The sequence below is a fragment of the Delphinapterus leucas genome, chromosome 19, assembly GCF_059928025.1.
Source record: "Delphinapterus leucas isolate spDelLeu-1000000601 "Yukka" chromosome 19, BTC_Dleu_Yukka2, whole genome shotgun sequence".
Lineage (NCBI taxonomy): Eukaryota > Metazoa > Chordata > Mammalia > Artiodactyla > Monodontidae > Delphinapterus > Delphinapterus leucas.
The window spans coordinates 57211371-57227173 of NC_143147.1; the positions used below are offsets into that span (position 1 = coordinate 57211371).

Below are 15803 nucleotides of genomic sequence, written 5' to 3' on the forward strand. Positions count from 1 at the left end.
CTCTTTTCTTCGGCGTTTATTTCAGCCTGCTCCTATAGACAGGAGAAAACCGAGATCCAAGAAAAGTTAAGCGACTTGCCCACGGCTCTGAGAAATCATAATATTTCAAAACAGAGGTGTAAGAATATGTATCATAGCCTATTCGATTACACTAGCTTTTCTCACCGCAAACTGTAGATGAGAAGTCTGTCAGCAAAGACAAAACCGGACGTACGGTGCACGAGCGAGCCTCGCGCCCCAGGTCCGCCCCCAGGGCTGTCCGCGGCGCTGCCTGCCTGGCGGCCAGCGCAGGGGGCCTCGTGGGGTCCTTCGCGCGGGCTGCCGACGCACTGCCTGAGGGGGTGCGCCGGCAGCTTCCGGTGTGGGAGACTAGTGGTGCCGAATTAGGGGGTCATCAACGGACGCTCAGGTAGGGACCATGGCGGACGGCGACTTGGAGCGGGCAGATGGGCGCATCGTCAAGATGGAGGTGGACTACAGCGCCACGGTGGATCAGCGATTGCCGGAGTGCGAGAAGCTGGCCAAGGTGAGGGGAGGCCGGCTGGGTGTTGGCGGGAGCCAGGGGCTGAGTCACGGCGCCGAGCTTGCTTAGGCCTCAGGGGGCCTGCGGGCTGGAGCGCGCATCCCGCTGTTGCCTGCCCGGCCCGAGCTAGGCCTGCAGAAGTAGGAGATCCCAGGTCGGCCTGACCAGGGAGACCCAGCAGCCGGAGTACGCTAGTGCATACAGCTTCCCAGAACCTCCCCAGGACAGATGGTCACTTCATTCCCTTAGGAGTTGGGGCTCCATTAGTACTTTTTACCTTTTCTTGGATGCAGTTTCACGTTTACTTGAGTAGTTTCTCAGGGATTAAGGCCGCTTCAGCATTCACGCTAGATCAGAGAGTTTAGTTCTCTTGCTCTTGTCGAATCAGTTTCTCTGGTTAAGTTGCGTACGCATCGTGGCGATGTGCTTGGCCTTTGGCCAGGAGAAGGGACAGGAAAGGGATAGGGATGAAGGTGATTAACACAGGACCCCTGTCCCTAAGGAGTCCGTGTACACAACAAATTACACAAGTTACGCGTGGTAGTGAGTGCCATACAAGTATGAAAGTCTTACTGGAACACAGAAGGAAGCCGTTCGTTTTTACTGGTCGGTTAAGGGAGGGTTTTACGGAGAAGCTGACGTTTGTATCAGGCCTTGCAGAATAAGATTGGGTTGGGGAGGAGTCATCCCTGGGAGCGGGAACTGCACGAGTAAAGACAAACAGGCACAGAAGTACAAAGTAACATAATTAATGGAGGTCGTTAACAGTAGTTTAGCCCAGCTGCATATCTCCCATGAAATAGAAATTTTACTTGATCTGAACATTTATCGTGCAATATGGGATGCTGTGTGTCAGGCAACTTTGTGTATCATTTTACATGTAAAGGAACCAAGGCTTAGAGTTGTCTGTCCATCCTAACATTAGCAATAGGTAGAACCAGGGATTTAAACCTAGGTGCCTGACTAGGGTTTGGATAGTTGTTGCATCACCTTCATCAGGGAACGTTGTTAAGGGTTGTGCTCAGGCCTCTTTAAATTCCTTGATCAGTCCAGCCACAAACATGTATTGCTATTCATCTGGGATGCATTCACTAATAGGGTTGTTTTTGTCTCTTAAGGAGCTTACTACCTAAGTACATTAAAACATACTAAATTCAGGGGCAGGAGGAGTGTCAAGTAATACTTCACATTTAATTCTCAGAAGGAACCCTTTCAATGCTTACCTTTTTTTCCAAAAAAGAATTTAGTGGGGCTTTACAAAAGACAAGGTTAGGGAAAGATGATGAAGTTGATACACTTGTATTTCTTAGGTTCAGTACCCTAAGTGGAGGGTAGCCATCAATTCATCTCTGAGCTTTCTAGCTGCTACTATAAAGAAACATCACCAGTTACATAAAAGAAACATCACCAGTTACATAGAGGTTGGAAAACTCAAACACCTCCAGCGCAGGGCAGATAAACAATCTCTGACATTTATTGAGTGCTTTCTGCAGTGCCAGGCACTCATGTATTAACTCATTTGATCCTCACCTTAGCCCTGTGAGGTAGGTATTATTATCATTCTTATTTTATGATAGGAAAACAGTCTAACAGAAGTTGAGTCACATGCTCCAAAGTCATACAGCTAGTAAAGTGGTGGAGCCAGGATGCAAACCCAGGCATACTGATTCTAGAGCTTCTGCTCTCACCGAGTGTCCTGCCCAGTGAGCAAAGTGTAATGAAACCTGAACTTCTGAGCACCTGCTCAAGGAAAGAGAGTAGGAACTCTGCACCTCAGGTTAATCTTTGCCAATTGCGAATGAAGGCCACCCTTTACGAACTCCTCTAATTTGAGGGAGAGACCAGGAATATGGATTTTTATATGAATTGCCTTTATATTTAGAAACTGGATACTAATCTGTTTTAAAGCACTGTTTGAGCCAATACCATGTAGATCAGACAAAACATATGTACAGGTCAAAGTGAGCCCCAAAGCACCTCTTTGGAATTAATAGATTGATAGTTGCCATAAGGAAGAAACTAATTGCTTTAAAGGAGTACAGTTGTTCCAAAAACTGAGACTAGGGTGAAAAAAAATCTTCCCCTTACCAATTTCTTCTGATAGCCTACCGTGTGTAAGACCCAGTCAGTGCTAGACTTTATGGGGGTATAAAGATTAGTGGACAAAGCTCTTGCTTTCAAATAGCTTATAGGCCAGTAAGAAAAAAATATTTCGCTGCTACAATTGTTCTAGCAGTCAATGTATGGCATTTATTTAGAACATCACTGTTACGTTCAAGACAGTTGAGAAGATTTGCAAACTCAAATGCCAAATGATTTTTTGGGTGTCAAGTGGGTGATGGAAATGTTTGAAGCAGGGAATGTTGGGGCCTGTTAAACTATGTAAAATTAAAGCCATTTGATTTTTCTTTTTTTAAATTTATTTATTTTATTTATTTATTTATGGCTGTGTTGGGTCTTCGTTGCTGTGCATGGGCTTTTCTCTAGTTGTGGCGAGCGGGGGCTACTCTTCCTTGCGGTGCACAGGCTTCTCATTGCCGTGGCTTCTCTTGTTGCGGAGCACGGGCTCTAGGTGCGTGGACTTCAGTAGTTGTGGCTTGCGGGCCCTAGAGCACAGGCTCAGTAGTTGTGGCGCACGGGCTTAGTTGCTTCACGGCATGTGGGATCTTCCTGGACCAGGGCTCGAACCCGTGTCCCCTGCGTTGGCAGGTGGATTCTTAACCACTGCACCACCAGGGAAGCCCTGATTTTTCTCTTAAGCCACTGTGCCTGTCGAACAAAACAAGGTGTAGATATGGATTGTCTTTGTGGGAAGGCGGGGCAGGGGGAAGAGGTCTGGGGCATGGGAAGGTAGAAGGTTTTTGTTTTGTTTTTTTTTTTGCGGGACGCGGGCCTCTCACTGCTGTGGCCTCTCCCACTGCAGAGCACAGGTTCCGGACGCGCAGGCTCAGCGGCCATGGCTCACGGGCCCAGCCGCTTCACGGCATGTGGGATCTTCCCGGACCAGGGCACGAACCCGTGTCCCCTGCATCAGCAGGCGGACTCCCAACCACTGCGCCACCAGGGAAGCCCAGTAGAAGGTTTTTTTAATACAGACCCACAGTTTTCGACTTCTGGATTAGATATCTGTCTTAGGGTTTTTTAGGGTATGTTTCCCTGTTTTGCTTTCTATCCCTCATTTTATATTATTTTATAGCCATTCTGCCAATCATAAAAAAAATACTTAAAGCATTGCATTTCTACATTGGAATGCATGGAACACTTTAGCATACATTCTTTTGTTTTTTATTTTGAGCCCATCAATAAAACTGAAGGAAGTTTTGTTACCTTCACTTTGCTTGTGAGAAAACCAAGGTTCAGGCAGCTTCAGTAGTTATCCAAGGTCTGTAGAAGAATCAGATCAAGCTGAGGTCTCCTGGCAATAGGCATAGTGTTCTTTTTGCTACATCCCATGGCTTCTTTAAGAGACTATCACTTCTGTGCTTACTTTCCTTAAGACATTTTTTATTTTTAATGTGAAAGACATTCGAAGATAAAAATTATGTGTATAGAGAATTAATAAGAATGTATCAGGTGAGAATACCACATATAGCAGAAGCCTTCAAAAGTCAGACCGAAGTCTAAACCCAGGTGGTATACTTGCCAAATCTAGGCCATTTGAATCTCCTACAATTGTGACCTAGTACAGTTCTATCTATCTATCCATCTATCTATCTATCTATCTATTTCTTTGTTTATTTATGCATGCGTGCATGCTGCTCCTGGTCTTAGTTGCGGCATGCGGGATCTTTTCATTGCAGCATGTGAACCTCTTAGTTGTGGCATGCAATCGGGATCTAGTTCCCCTACCAGGGATCAAACCTGGGCCTCCCGCATTGGGAGCGCAGAGCCCTACCCACTGGACCACCAGGGAAGTCCCTGACCTAGTACAATTCTGTTTCTGTGTCCTAACACTCACCTAGCAAATAACAACAGTGACTAATAATGTTAGCCATCATTGCCTTAATCCCAACACCAACTCTATGAAGCAGGAACTATAGGTATTATTATGCTCATATCACTGAAGAGAAAATTGAGGGTCAGAGAGGGTAAGTGTCTTTCTTAAAGTAACACAGTGGTAGATCTGGAATTTAGACTCAAGCATTCTGGCTGCAGAGCCTTTTTTTTTTTTTTTTTTTTTTTTCAGAGCCTGTTTTTAACCATTACATTCTACTGCCTCTGTGATTGGTATTTGAGGACCCTGTATCAGATTGGTGAGATAATAAAAGTGATACTAGTTCTAGATAATAGTTGTTATTTCACCCTGGCATTAGGGAGTTAAAAATTAATCTAATGAGGGCCTTTTCTGAACTGTAAAGATGTAGTATTTAACAGTTCTAATGCACAGAAGGTTCCCCTCCAACCCCTACCCCCACTGCCTGCTTTTGGATTACCGTGTATATTTGGCATATGGTTATTTAGGGACTACTTGCATTCTTTTTTTTTTTTTTTTGCGGTACGCGGGCCTCTCACTGTTGTGGCCTCTCCCGTTGCAGAGCACAGGCTCCGGATGCGCAGGCTCAGTGGCCATGGCTCACAGGCCCAGCCGCTCTGCAGCACGTGGGATCTTCCCGGACCGGGGCACGAACCTGTGTCCCCTAAATCGGCAGGTGGACTCTCAACCACTATGCCACCAGGAAAGCCCTACTTGCATTCTTAAATCGAATATATCCTTCGTTTCTCCCTTCTTTTTTTGTTTTTTAATTTATTTCATTTATTTATCTTTGGCTGCGTTGGGTCTTCATTGCTGCATGCGGGCTCTCTCTAGTTGTGGCGAGCGGGGGCTACTCTTTGTTGCGGTGTGCGGCCTTCTCATTGTGGTGGCTTCTCTTGTTGCAGAACACGGGCTCTAGGCACGCGGGCTTCAGTAGTTGTGGCACACGGGCTTAATTGCCCCGTGGCATGTGGGATCTTCCTGGACCAGGGCTCGAACCCGTGTTCCCTGCATTGGCAGGAGGATTCTTAACCACTGCGCCATCAGGGAAGTCCCTCTCCCTCCTCTTAATGTCTTTTCATTTCATTTGGTCACCTGCAACCTCTTCTCATGGTTAACACTAAAAATAAAGAGGAAGTGAAATGTAAAACAGTTTACTGACTGTTAGTAGGTTGGACAAAAGACCCCTTCAAGAAATGGGTCATTTAAAAGTATTGGATTGGCATTACATTTCAACTGTTTGTGGTTAACTTTTTATGGGCCTTTTCTTACTTGTTGAGGTTGTTTAAGAAATCATTAAAAGATTGGATCATTTAGGAGTTAAAGGACACAAACATACAGAATATACAGATACCCAACATGTATTGATGCTGAATAAACTTCTTAGTCATTTACCTCATTGACAAGGATTTCTGCCCCCCCCTCAGGTATGCAGGCCTCTCACTGTTGTGGCCCCTCCCGTTGCGGAGCACAGGCTCCGGACACGCAGGCTCAGCAGCCATGGCTCATGGGCCCAGCCGCTCTGCGGCATGTGGGATCCTCCCAGACCAGGGCACGAACCCGTGTCCCCTTCATTGGCAGGTGGACTCTCAACCACTGCGCCACCAGGGAAGCCCCGACAAGGATTATTTTAATGAGAAAAAGGAGTCACAAAAGTCACATGTTCTAGCAACTTGGTTTTGATAGCTCTGACCACTTTGTTCCTCTGAGTTGAAGGGCAGCATTGAGGTAGAATTTCAAGGAAGATATGTGAATAGATAGGAAAGGAACGAGGAAGATGTTTAGCCATAAGCTTGAACATGGAAGATTGGGTGGAAAAGTGGGATGATTAGAGAATTGGGAGTTGTATTTAATGAAATTGATGGTAACGTTTCTCAGATAGCACTGAATTGTCAGCCATATAATTTGTCACATCCTACGTACTGTAACAGTAAGAATCAGGAATTGTAAGCCAAGATCAAGTGAATAGTTCAGGTCAATGTCAATCCATTGAACACATACTGTGTGCAGGTTGGTGTAAGAAAAACAATCAAACAATGTCCAGCCCTAAAGAACTTATAGACCATTTAGGCAAGACATGGACATTAATAACTGTGGTACAAGGTATAAAGGGATGCTCCAGAATATCTACAAAAACACCATTATATGCTTGGGTAGGTGCAGAGCACTGAGCTACAGTGGTGAACAGTATAGACATGGCCCCTGCTCTTAGAGAGTACATTCTAGTGAGATTAGAAAGACAGTGAACATTAAAATGGAAAAGAGTTTGGGGTTGTCGACTGAAAAAAAATACACAACCTAAAAGTGGAGAATTATGTCTTATTTGGGGCATTACTGAGAACTATAGCCCAAAAAGGCAACCACTCAGATAGCTCTGAGGGACTGTTCCAAAGAGGTGATGGAGGAGCCAGAATACATAGGAGTTTTGGCTGAAAAAAAACAAACATGTAGTTGAACATCAAAAGATTACTGCTAATCACAAAAACAGACATCTCAAGTTAATGATTTTAGTGTTTTTCTCTGTAGGGGAAGATGCAGGAGCCTGGGCTTACTGAAATCATTTCTTTGATATGCATCGTAACTATCTAGGACCAGTATCCTGTTTTACGGCTGCAACATCCTTTGTTTACTGAAATGGCAGGTGACATTCTTTGTCCACAGGGTCATTGCAAAGCAGAAAGTCAGTGGGCTGGAGTGTTAAAGGAGGTGCTAAGTGACTACTGACTTTAGAGAGCATTATCCAAGAACGCCTTTCTGAGAAGGCGACGGTGACGTTTCATGTTTTGTTGATACTGGTAGACCCCAGCTCTAGAGTGGTGTGTGATTCCTTCATTGTAGGGTGCAGTTCTTTAAAATACATATTTCTGAATTAAAATACCATACAGTAAACTACATGCTGTTGATCACAATCATGTGACTAATAGTAATTACAAAAGTGACAAGGGGGGACCATCAGTAAACAGTATTTTGCATCTTAGCAATTTTTGCACTATATTTTGTTGCCAAGTAGTAACCATTTCCCTATGGAAATTACAGTTGATCTTTGAACAACACAGGTTTCGATTCTTTGATTTTTATGATTTATTAACCTTTAACTTTGGAGAATTTATAGATTTGTTCTTTGTTCTTCTGCTCTGATGGACATTTAGCCAACACTTATTGTACACGTAAACCTATACAGCTTTCAGAACTGGTGCTCCCCTTTGCATGGGAAACATTGTTAAAATGTTAGTAATTGTATGTTTTAGATTTAATTAAACTAAATTGAAACAATGCCTATACATTACATTTTCTGTGCTGCCTAGAAAATTCATAGCTTAAAAGTTACCTTGGAAAATATGGGAACAGTATTTTGAAAAGTCTAAACATTGTTTGTGCCCTTAATTCAAAAGCTGTTTAGTTTCTCTCATCAGTAAAAGAGTAGTACTCATGTACCATCTATGAATGTCATTAAAATAAAAATAAATTTCCTTTAGGGTTAGAAAAGCGATTTATAAATGAAACCCTCCTCATCACTTCCAATTCATTCAGTGTTAGTAATATCAATATCTTAAATTAATGCAATCTTTGTGCTGTGGGTTGGTTTTGTTTTTATCAAAATGTGTGGTTCCTAATATGGCTTATTTTAGTCCTGGTGTATTATCATCTAGATTTATATTATTTGAATTTTGTTATTTCTTATTGTATGCCCCAGGGAGAATGTTTTGTTTTTACGTATGAGATGGAGATTATTGTCAATTGATGACTTGGTATAGCATGCGTGGGTAATCTCAGGTAGGCTTTGTTTTCTTTAGGCACAATTACAATTTATTTCTAAAGTCACTGAAAAATTAAACCAGGGTTTCCTATCTTTTTACCACCAAATATCCTTTTTATTTCTCCTCAGAACTTCATGTTTTAAAATACTTTTGGTGAATTTATAAAGAAATCATTATTTTCCCATTTTTATTCTTCAAAGACACGGGTGACAGCCAGTTAAGAGTCTCTTCAGAACAAGATAAACAGGTGTTACCACACTGAGGTGATGAATTAGAATCCAAAACAAAGACTTGATGTTTTTCTTGAGTGTTAAATCATTGTTGTTCTAGAGTCAGTTTCTCCTAGGCATTTTGAAATGTTAAAAAGAGCTTGTGGGGCTTCCCTGGTGGAGCAGTGGTTGAGAGTCCGCCTGCCAATGCAGGGGACACGGGTTCGTGCCCTGGTCCGGGAAGATCCCACATGCCGCAGAGCGGCTGGGCCTGTGAGCGGCTGGGCCTGTGAGCCGTGGCCGCTGAGCCTGCATGTCTGGAGCTCCGCACCGGGACAGGCCACAACAGTGAGAGGCCCGTGTACCGCCAAAAAAAAAAAAAAAATAGCTTGTGGTATTTGTTTTTCTCTTTCTGACTTACTTCACTCTGTATGACAGACTCTAGGTTCATACACCTCACTACAAATAACTCAGTTTCATTTCCTTTTATGGCTGAGTAATATTCCATTGTATATATGTGCCACATCTTCTTTATCCATTCATCTGTTGATGGACACTTAGGTTGGTTCCATGTCCTGGCTATTGTAAATAGTGCTGCAATGAACATTGTGGGTACATGTCTCTTTTTGAATTATGGTTTTCTCAGGGTATATGCCCAGTAGTGGGTTAGGGCATCGACACATATACACTACTGAATGTAAAATAGCTAATGGGAAGCAGCAACATAGCACAGGGAGATCAGCTCAGTGCCTTGCGATGACGTAGAGGGGTGGGATAGGGAGGGTGGGAGGGATGCTCAAGAGGGAGGGGATATGGGGATATATGTACACATATGGCTGATTCACTTTGTTGTACAACAGAAACTAACACAGCATTGTGAAGCAATTATACTCCAATAAAGATCTATTTTAAAAAAAAGTAGCTTGTGGGCCCCAAGTTGGGAACCACTGACTTCTGGAATCCTCTGGAGAAGCAGGCAGTATCATGAAAAGGAGAAAAAGACAACAGTAGTCTCTTTCCTCTAAAATAGGCTATTGATTTTGTCTTTCTGTGTCAGAAGCATCTCATGTTAGACTAAGTTATTTGGTTTTGTGTTGTTGGTGTTTTCATTGTTCATTTACCTTTTGTTTTAGGAAGGAAGACTTCAAGAAGTCATTGAAACCCTTCTCTCTTTGGAAAAACAGACCCGAACTGTGAGTAGATTATAATGAAAACCTCAATTGCCATTAATTTCATTTGACACTGTTTCCATTAACTTTCAATATATTTTCATTCTTACAGGCTTCTGATATGGTGTCTACATCCCGTATCTTAGTTGCAGTAGTGAAGATGTGCTATGAGGCTAAAGAATGGGATTTACTTAATGAAAATATTATGCTTTTGTCAAAAAGACGGAGTCAGTTAAAACAAGTGAGTTCATGATTGATCAAAACCAAATACATTCAAATTTAAATAAGGACTTTCAGAAAAAAAACCTTTCTATGAATCTGTTTTAAATCTACTGTTAAATCAACATCACAACATTTAGAGAGTTTTTAAAAATTCTATCCATATTCTCGTGACAACTGCTTTTATTTTTGTCTTCTAATCTTTATATATTTGCATACTTTTACAAAATTGTTCTGAAAGTGTTGATGCAGCTTCTATTTCCGTGTCACTCCTTCATATTTATTACTTTAAATGGTTGTGTTATAATCTGTCAAGTCGATAATCCGTAATTTACTTAATCATGCCTTTATTAAACACTTAATATTTAACTTTTTTTTTTTTGGCTGCGTTAGGTTTTAGTTGCTGCGCGCGGGCTTTCTATAGTTGTGGTGAGTGGGGGCTACTCTCTCTTATTGATTGATTGATTGATTGCTGCCTTGGGTCTTCGTTGCTGCCCGTGGGCTTTCTAGTGCGGTGACTTCTCTTGTTGCGGAGCATGGGCTCTAGGCGCACGGGCTTCAGTAGTTGTGGCACGTGGGCTCAGTAGTTGTGGTGCACGGGCTTAGTTGCTCCACGGCATGTGGGATCTTCCCGGACCAGGGATCGAACCCATGTCCCCTGCATTGACAGGCAGATTCTCAACCACTGAGCCACCAGGGAAGCCCCTATTTAACTTATTTTTGAGGCCATTTTCAGACATCATTTTGTTAAAAATTTCAGACTACTCATTTTGTTTAAAGATTATATATGTTCTCTTTTGGTGTTTTTGTGAAGCTGGATTTTCTTTACTGCTTTCCTGTTCTGCTTGAGATATATTTAAATGATCCTCTGTAGAAGTAGACTCCACTTTTTACATTTATATTTTATCTTTAAAATGCTGTTCCGAGTAGCTTATGGGTTTTTATTTTTTGCTTTCAAATGTTAAAGGTAATGACATTGTAAAACAAGGTAGTAGTAGAACCAAAAAATAGAAGTACAGGGTTCTTGTCCAAAGCCCTTATTTTATTAATTAGTCTGCTGCGAGAGTGAGCTTGATATTAGAGTGGGTTAAATTATTTTTTGCAAAAAGCAAAGTTACTGTGATTGGCTTTTTTCCTTTTTCTTAGAAAGTTTACATGCATATAAAATTCACTGTTAAGAATTAACATAGGGCTTCCCTGGTGGCGCAGTGGTTGAAAGTCCGCCTGCCGATGCAGGGGACACGGGTTCGTGCCCCGGTCCGGGAAGATCCCTCATGCCGCGGAGTGGCTGAGCCTGTGAGCCATGGCCGCTGAGCCTGCGTGTCCGAAGCCTGTACTCCGCAGCGGGAGAGGGCACAACAGTGAGAGGCCCGCGTGCCGCAAAAAAAAAAAAAAAAAAAGAATTAACATAGATTTAATTGAGGCTCTCTAGTACATGTGAAATTCATTTAAATATAATTTTTTTTAACATCTAAATATGATTTTTGCTGCTCATTTCTGTGGTTTGAGAGACTAACGTGGATAAACCATCCTCCTCCTCTGATTTTCTAAGAGACTTGCTTTCTATGGGACAATTTTTTTTTTTTTTTTTTTCTTTTTATGGGACAATTTTGAAAGGGCTACTTAATTAGAAGTCTTGGGGCAACCTGGGTTAAAATAAACAAAAATATGTGTTTTATATAGTATTAATATAAAGTTCAAAGCACATATCCTAAAATACAGATTTAATTTCATAAAGTCATAACATTTTAGAACTAGTAGAGGGACTGTTTACTCTGTTACTTTTCTGATAGAGAAACTGAATTTTGTATGTAAGGCTCTTGGAATGTGAAGAAATGTGTAAGTAACCTATAGCTTAGTACAGAACATAAATCGCAAGTAATCATAGCAATCTTTAACATGTCCCAAGATTGATTTTTAAAGTTTTTAAAAATTACTTGCATACATGGTAACATATAGTAAGTGACATTAGAATAGTAAAAATGCTAAGATGTATGAAAAGAGGAAGAGAAAGGTTTTAATTAAGTTTATTAGGGAAGGCTTCTTGGGGAAAGAGTTGGAGTAAGTGTTACAGCTGGCTAGTGACATCCCCAGAACTGGAACTAGAGCTGCTCTTTGTGCCTTAACATGTTATGTCTTCACAGCTGGAAAGTACTTAGGGACTCCAAATATCTCTTTCCTTTTCTCATAACTACGTTTTACCTCAAACTTTTCAGTTTTGCTTTATCAGGGTTAGAAAGTAGTAATCTTCTTAAAATAACCTTTTCTAGATTGCTTAAGATTAATGTTTTCTAACTCACTATCATTGAGCGCAGAGGGTCAGCATCATGCCAACTGTAACTTCCCTAATGACTTCCCTACAGTTATTTTCAGGGAGCAGCAGGATGTTCACTTATCATTAGAATATTGATTTGTTTCCTTTTCTTTTCCCCATCTGGTTTCTGTTAATGTATTTTTTGCACAGCTTTTAGAATGATCAAGTTGTATGCCCTTCTAGAAATCATTATTATAATTAGTTTTAGAGGGATCATATGTTTTGTGAGAGACTAGGTGTTCCAGAGCTTTGCACTTACTGAAAGAGTTATATTTTACAATAAAACCTTCGCCTCTGGAACTCCTGGAGTCTCTAAACAGCTAATTTTCAGATAATTAAGTCTGATCTGAGCTATGTGAACATTAAATGTTTTTCAAGGAAATCTTTGCAAGATATACCATGGGATTTATTTTTAAAGCTTTACTGAGATATAATTGACAGCAAGATATTCTGTTTACTTTTCTGCTATCTTAAAATATGCTTAATGTAATTTAACATTTTCCTGATGACAGAGTCCTAATTATTATTATCAATGATTATGATACGCTGTTTAGAATCTAGATTGGGGTTGGCAAACTATGGGCCAAGGACCAAATCCTACCTGCCACCTTTGTAAATAAAATTTTGGGGGGACAGAGCCACACCCATTTGTCATGTATGGCATATCTGTGGAGTTACAAAGGCAGAGCTGGATAGTTGCCACAGGTCTTCCCTGGTAGCGCAGTGGTTAAGAATCCACCTGCCAATGCAGGGGACATGGATTCAAGCCCTGGTCCAGGAAGATCCCACATGCCACGGAGCAACAAAGCCCATGCGCCACAACTACTGAGCCTGCGCTCTAGAGCCCGTGAGCCACAAGTAGGGAAGCCCGCGCACCTAGAGCTCATGCTCTGCAACAAGAGAAGCCACCACAATTAGAAGCCTGTGCACCGCAATGAGAAGCCCGCGCACCACAACTAAGAGTAGCCCCCGCTCGCAGCAATTAGAGAAAGCCTGCGTGCAGCAACGAAGACCCAAAGCAGACAAAAATAAATAAATAAATTTATTTATAAAATAAAAAATAAAAATGAATAGTTGCCACAGAGGATCCTATGGCTCACAAACTCTAAAATACTTACTGTGTAAATATTTATAAACATATACAGAAAAGGTCAGCTGACCCCTGACCTAGATCATAGACTGTTAGCACTGGAAGAAATGTAGTACAACCTGCTTGTACTACCTGTCAGGGAACTGTGGGCAAGAGATGCTGAGCTTTTCAGTGTCGAATTTTATTGAGGTGGGCGTGGCTGGCTGTGGCTCCTGCTCCCCGCCCAGATGGTGGAACTGTCTTACCTTCTGCTTCTGCCACCGACTCTTTTTTATGGCTTCACTGCTGTCACAGCCACTGTTAAACTCTGCTTTTCTCTCCCCCCACCTTTCCCTGCCCTTAATCTGTTGCCACTTCTTCCATACTTTTCTTCTTGACTGTAAAAAAGCTAGCCAGCCAGCCTTCTAACGGACATTGCCAGACATGCCTCTTCCACCTTCCCTGTTGGGTAATCAGCTCACCCACCAGTTGTAGTGGAGAGGGGTAAGGTCTTCACACCTGAGGTTTTCCTAACCTTTACTGCTTTGTCACTGAGTATTCAGTACTTCTTAGCTAAGGGTTGTAGAGGTGGGGCTGGGGGGGTTGATTTCTTATATTTTTTTCAATCAGCAATTCAGTATCTAGAGTTGCTTGGGAAGACCAGATCTGACCACAGCACTTCCATCAATAAAATGCTTCCTTTTCCTGTATGAGGAATGAATTTAACTTATGAATGGTTTTTATTATTTTAGGCTGTTGCAAAAATGGTTCAACAGTGCTGTACTTACGTTGAGGAAATCACAGATCTTCCAATCAAACTTCGATTAATTGATACTCTACGAATGGTTACAGAAGGAAAGGTAAGTTTTCTATTAGCAGAACTCACAGTAAGTACTTTCTTACCTGTATTCAGAGATACTTATGTGTTTAAACATTTTATATAAATACATATGTATGTGTTTATAAGATGGAATACACAGAATGTCGTCATCTTAATTTAACCCATATCTTTGTAAATATATCTCCTTCTAGTGTCTTCCCATATGCCAGTGAATATACTGAAATAGTGACAGTCTTAGTATATCCAGATTTTTCTAGAAATTAGTGATCTTATTCCAAATTTACATTTGGTAATAATTAAACATAAGGTTATTTCTTCACATGGCCTAGATCTGCTCAAGAAGTCTATGTTTGGGATAGCTAAGGTTTCTTAGAGCGTTTACAGTGTGAGGTTAGCTTTCAAACTTTCACTGTCTTGCCAGAATCGATCTGTATTTCTTTTGATGCCTGTGCCCCATCCCCACCCCCAATCTAGTGTTTCTCTAAAAATGGCAAGTATGAAATGGTGGCTATGGTAGATACGTTTCTTTCTAGGTAGATTTTTGTGGTTTGAAGACAAAACTTAGTTTATATATAACTTACTGCCTCTTTTGATAGTTTAGTTCATTAAACGTTTATTGAGCACCTACCTGTGTTGTGCAAGGTCCAAAATGGGCAGGACGCTATTTTTAACCTCAAAAGAGATCAATCATGGAAATAGTTACTGTGCTGGTCATGACAGTAGCAATGTGCTTGCTGTTCCCTGCAGCACAGAGGTAGGGGTTGACTGGCTGAGGACCCCAGGAAAGCCTCAGAGAGTTTATGGTGGCTCAGCTGGCTTTTTAAGAATGAATAGAAATTCTACTGGGCCAGAGCATAGGGAGAAGGGCATTTAAGACATAGGGGAAATTATATGCAGAGATATCAGAGTGAGAAACACTTAGTACATTTAGGAAAGTGTAAGCAGTTTGTTATCATTGGAGATTAAGGATTTGGGACTGGAGTGGGGAAAAGGGGTTGCTGCAGAGCAAAGGCTAAATGGGTCAGCAAGCCCAAGCATGAAAATTAGTTCCCTAGACTTTGTTAGGCTATAGTTATATTTTTAATGTTTAATTTGTTGGAAATTATAAATCTACTAGCATTACAAATGGCTACAAAAATGCTAGTAACTTTAACTTAGCAAGATCAGATGTTTTTAGAGAAAGTAGCCTTGCATTTAAAGAGAAATCAGAATGAGAGTATTGGTTGAATTATAGATAATAGACTGCATACGCTCTTTGCAAAGTGTTATTTTTCAAATAATCAGTTCTTTTAAAGGCACTTTCTGTGCCATTTATTTAGTTTTTGGTCCTGTTGTTAAGCACAGTGATTTCATACTTAAGTTCTCAAAGCAAAGTGCAAAATATGGATAACATTTTATAGAGATATTTTCTTTAAAATTATGTGATTGTGAAATGTAAAATGTCACACAGTGCTGTTTGTACGTGGAGGATAAAGTGCATGACAGCTGCAAGAGAAATACCTTGTTTGAATAATAGTTCAGTTCTACCTTTTCAATTTTAACACGTTTCTGTAGGAATTTAGATAATATAAACCTCTCGTGTTTGTAGATTTATGTTGAAATTGAGCGTGCTCGGCTGACTAAAACATTAGCAACTATAAAAGAGCAAAACGGTGACGTCAAAGAAGCAGCTTCCATTTTACAAGAGTTACAGGTAAGGTGCTGCATTTTAGAGTATGTAAAATTTTA

General features: G+C 41.2%; 1 protein-coding gene across 6 annotated transcripts in view; it reads left to right on the forward strand.

The window, feature by feature from the left end:
- Positions 1-325: 325 nt before the first annotated feature.
- PSMD12 (proteasome 26S subunit, non-ATPase 12) overlaps positions 326-15803 on the forward strand; it is a 37530-nt gene continuing 22052 nt past the window's right edge. For 3 of the 6 annotated variants that reach the window (XM_089901452.1, XM_089901453.1, XM_089901456.1), the window contains exons 1-5: positions 326-526; positions 9597-9656; positions 9745-9873; positions 13987-14094; positions 15664-15768. In XM_089901452.1, the coding sequence (XP_089757578.1) occupies positions 419-526; positions 9597-9656; positions 9745-9873; positions 13987-14094; positions 15664-15768 (510 nt within the window). In that variant the 5' untranslated portion in view covers positions 326-418. The remainder of the gene's footprint in view (positions 527-9596; positions 9657-9744; positions 9874-13986; positions 14095-15663; positions 15769-15803) is intronic. The other 3 variants (XM_089901451.1, XM_089901454.1, XM_022589210.3) reach the window with 2 other exon arrangements.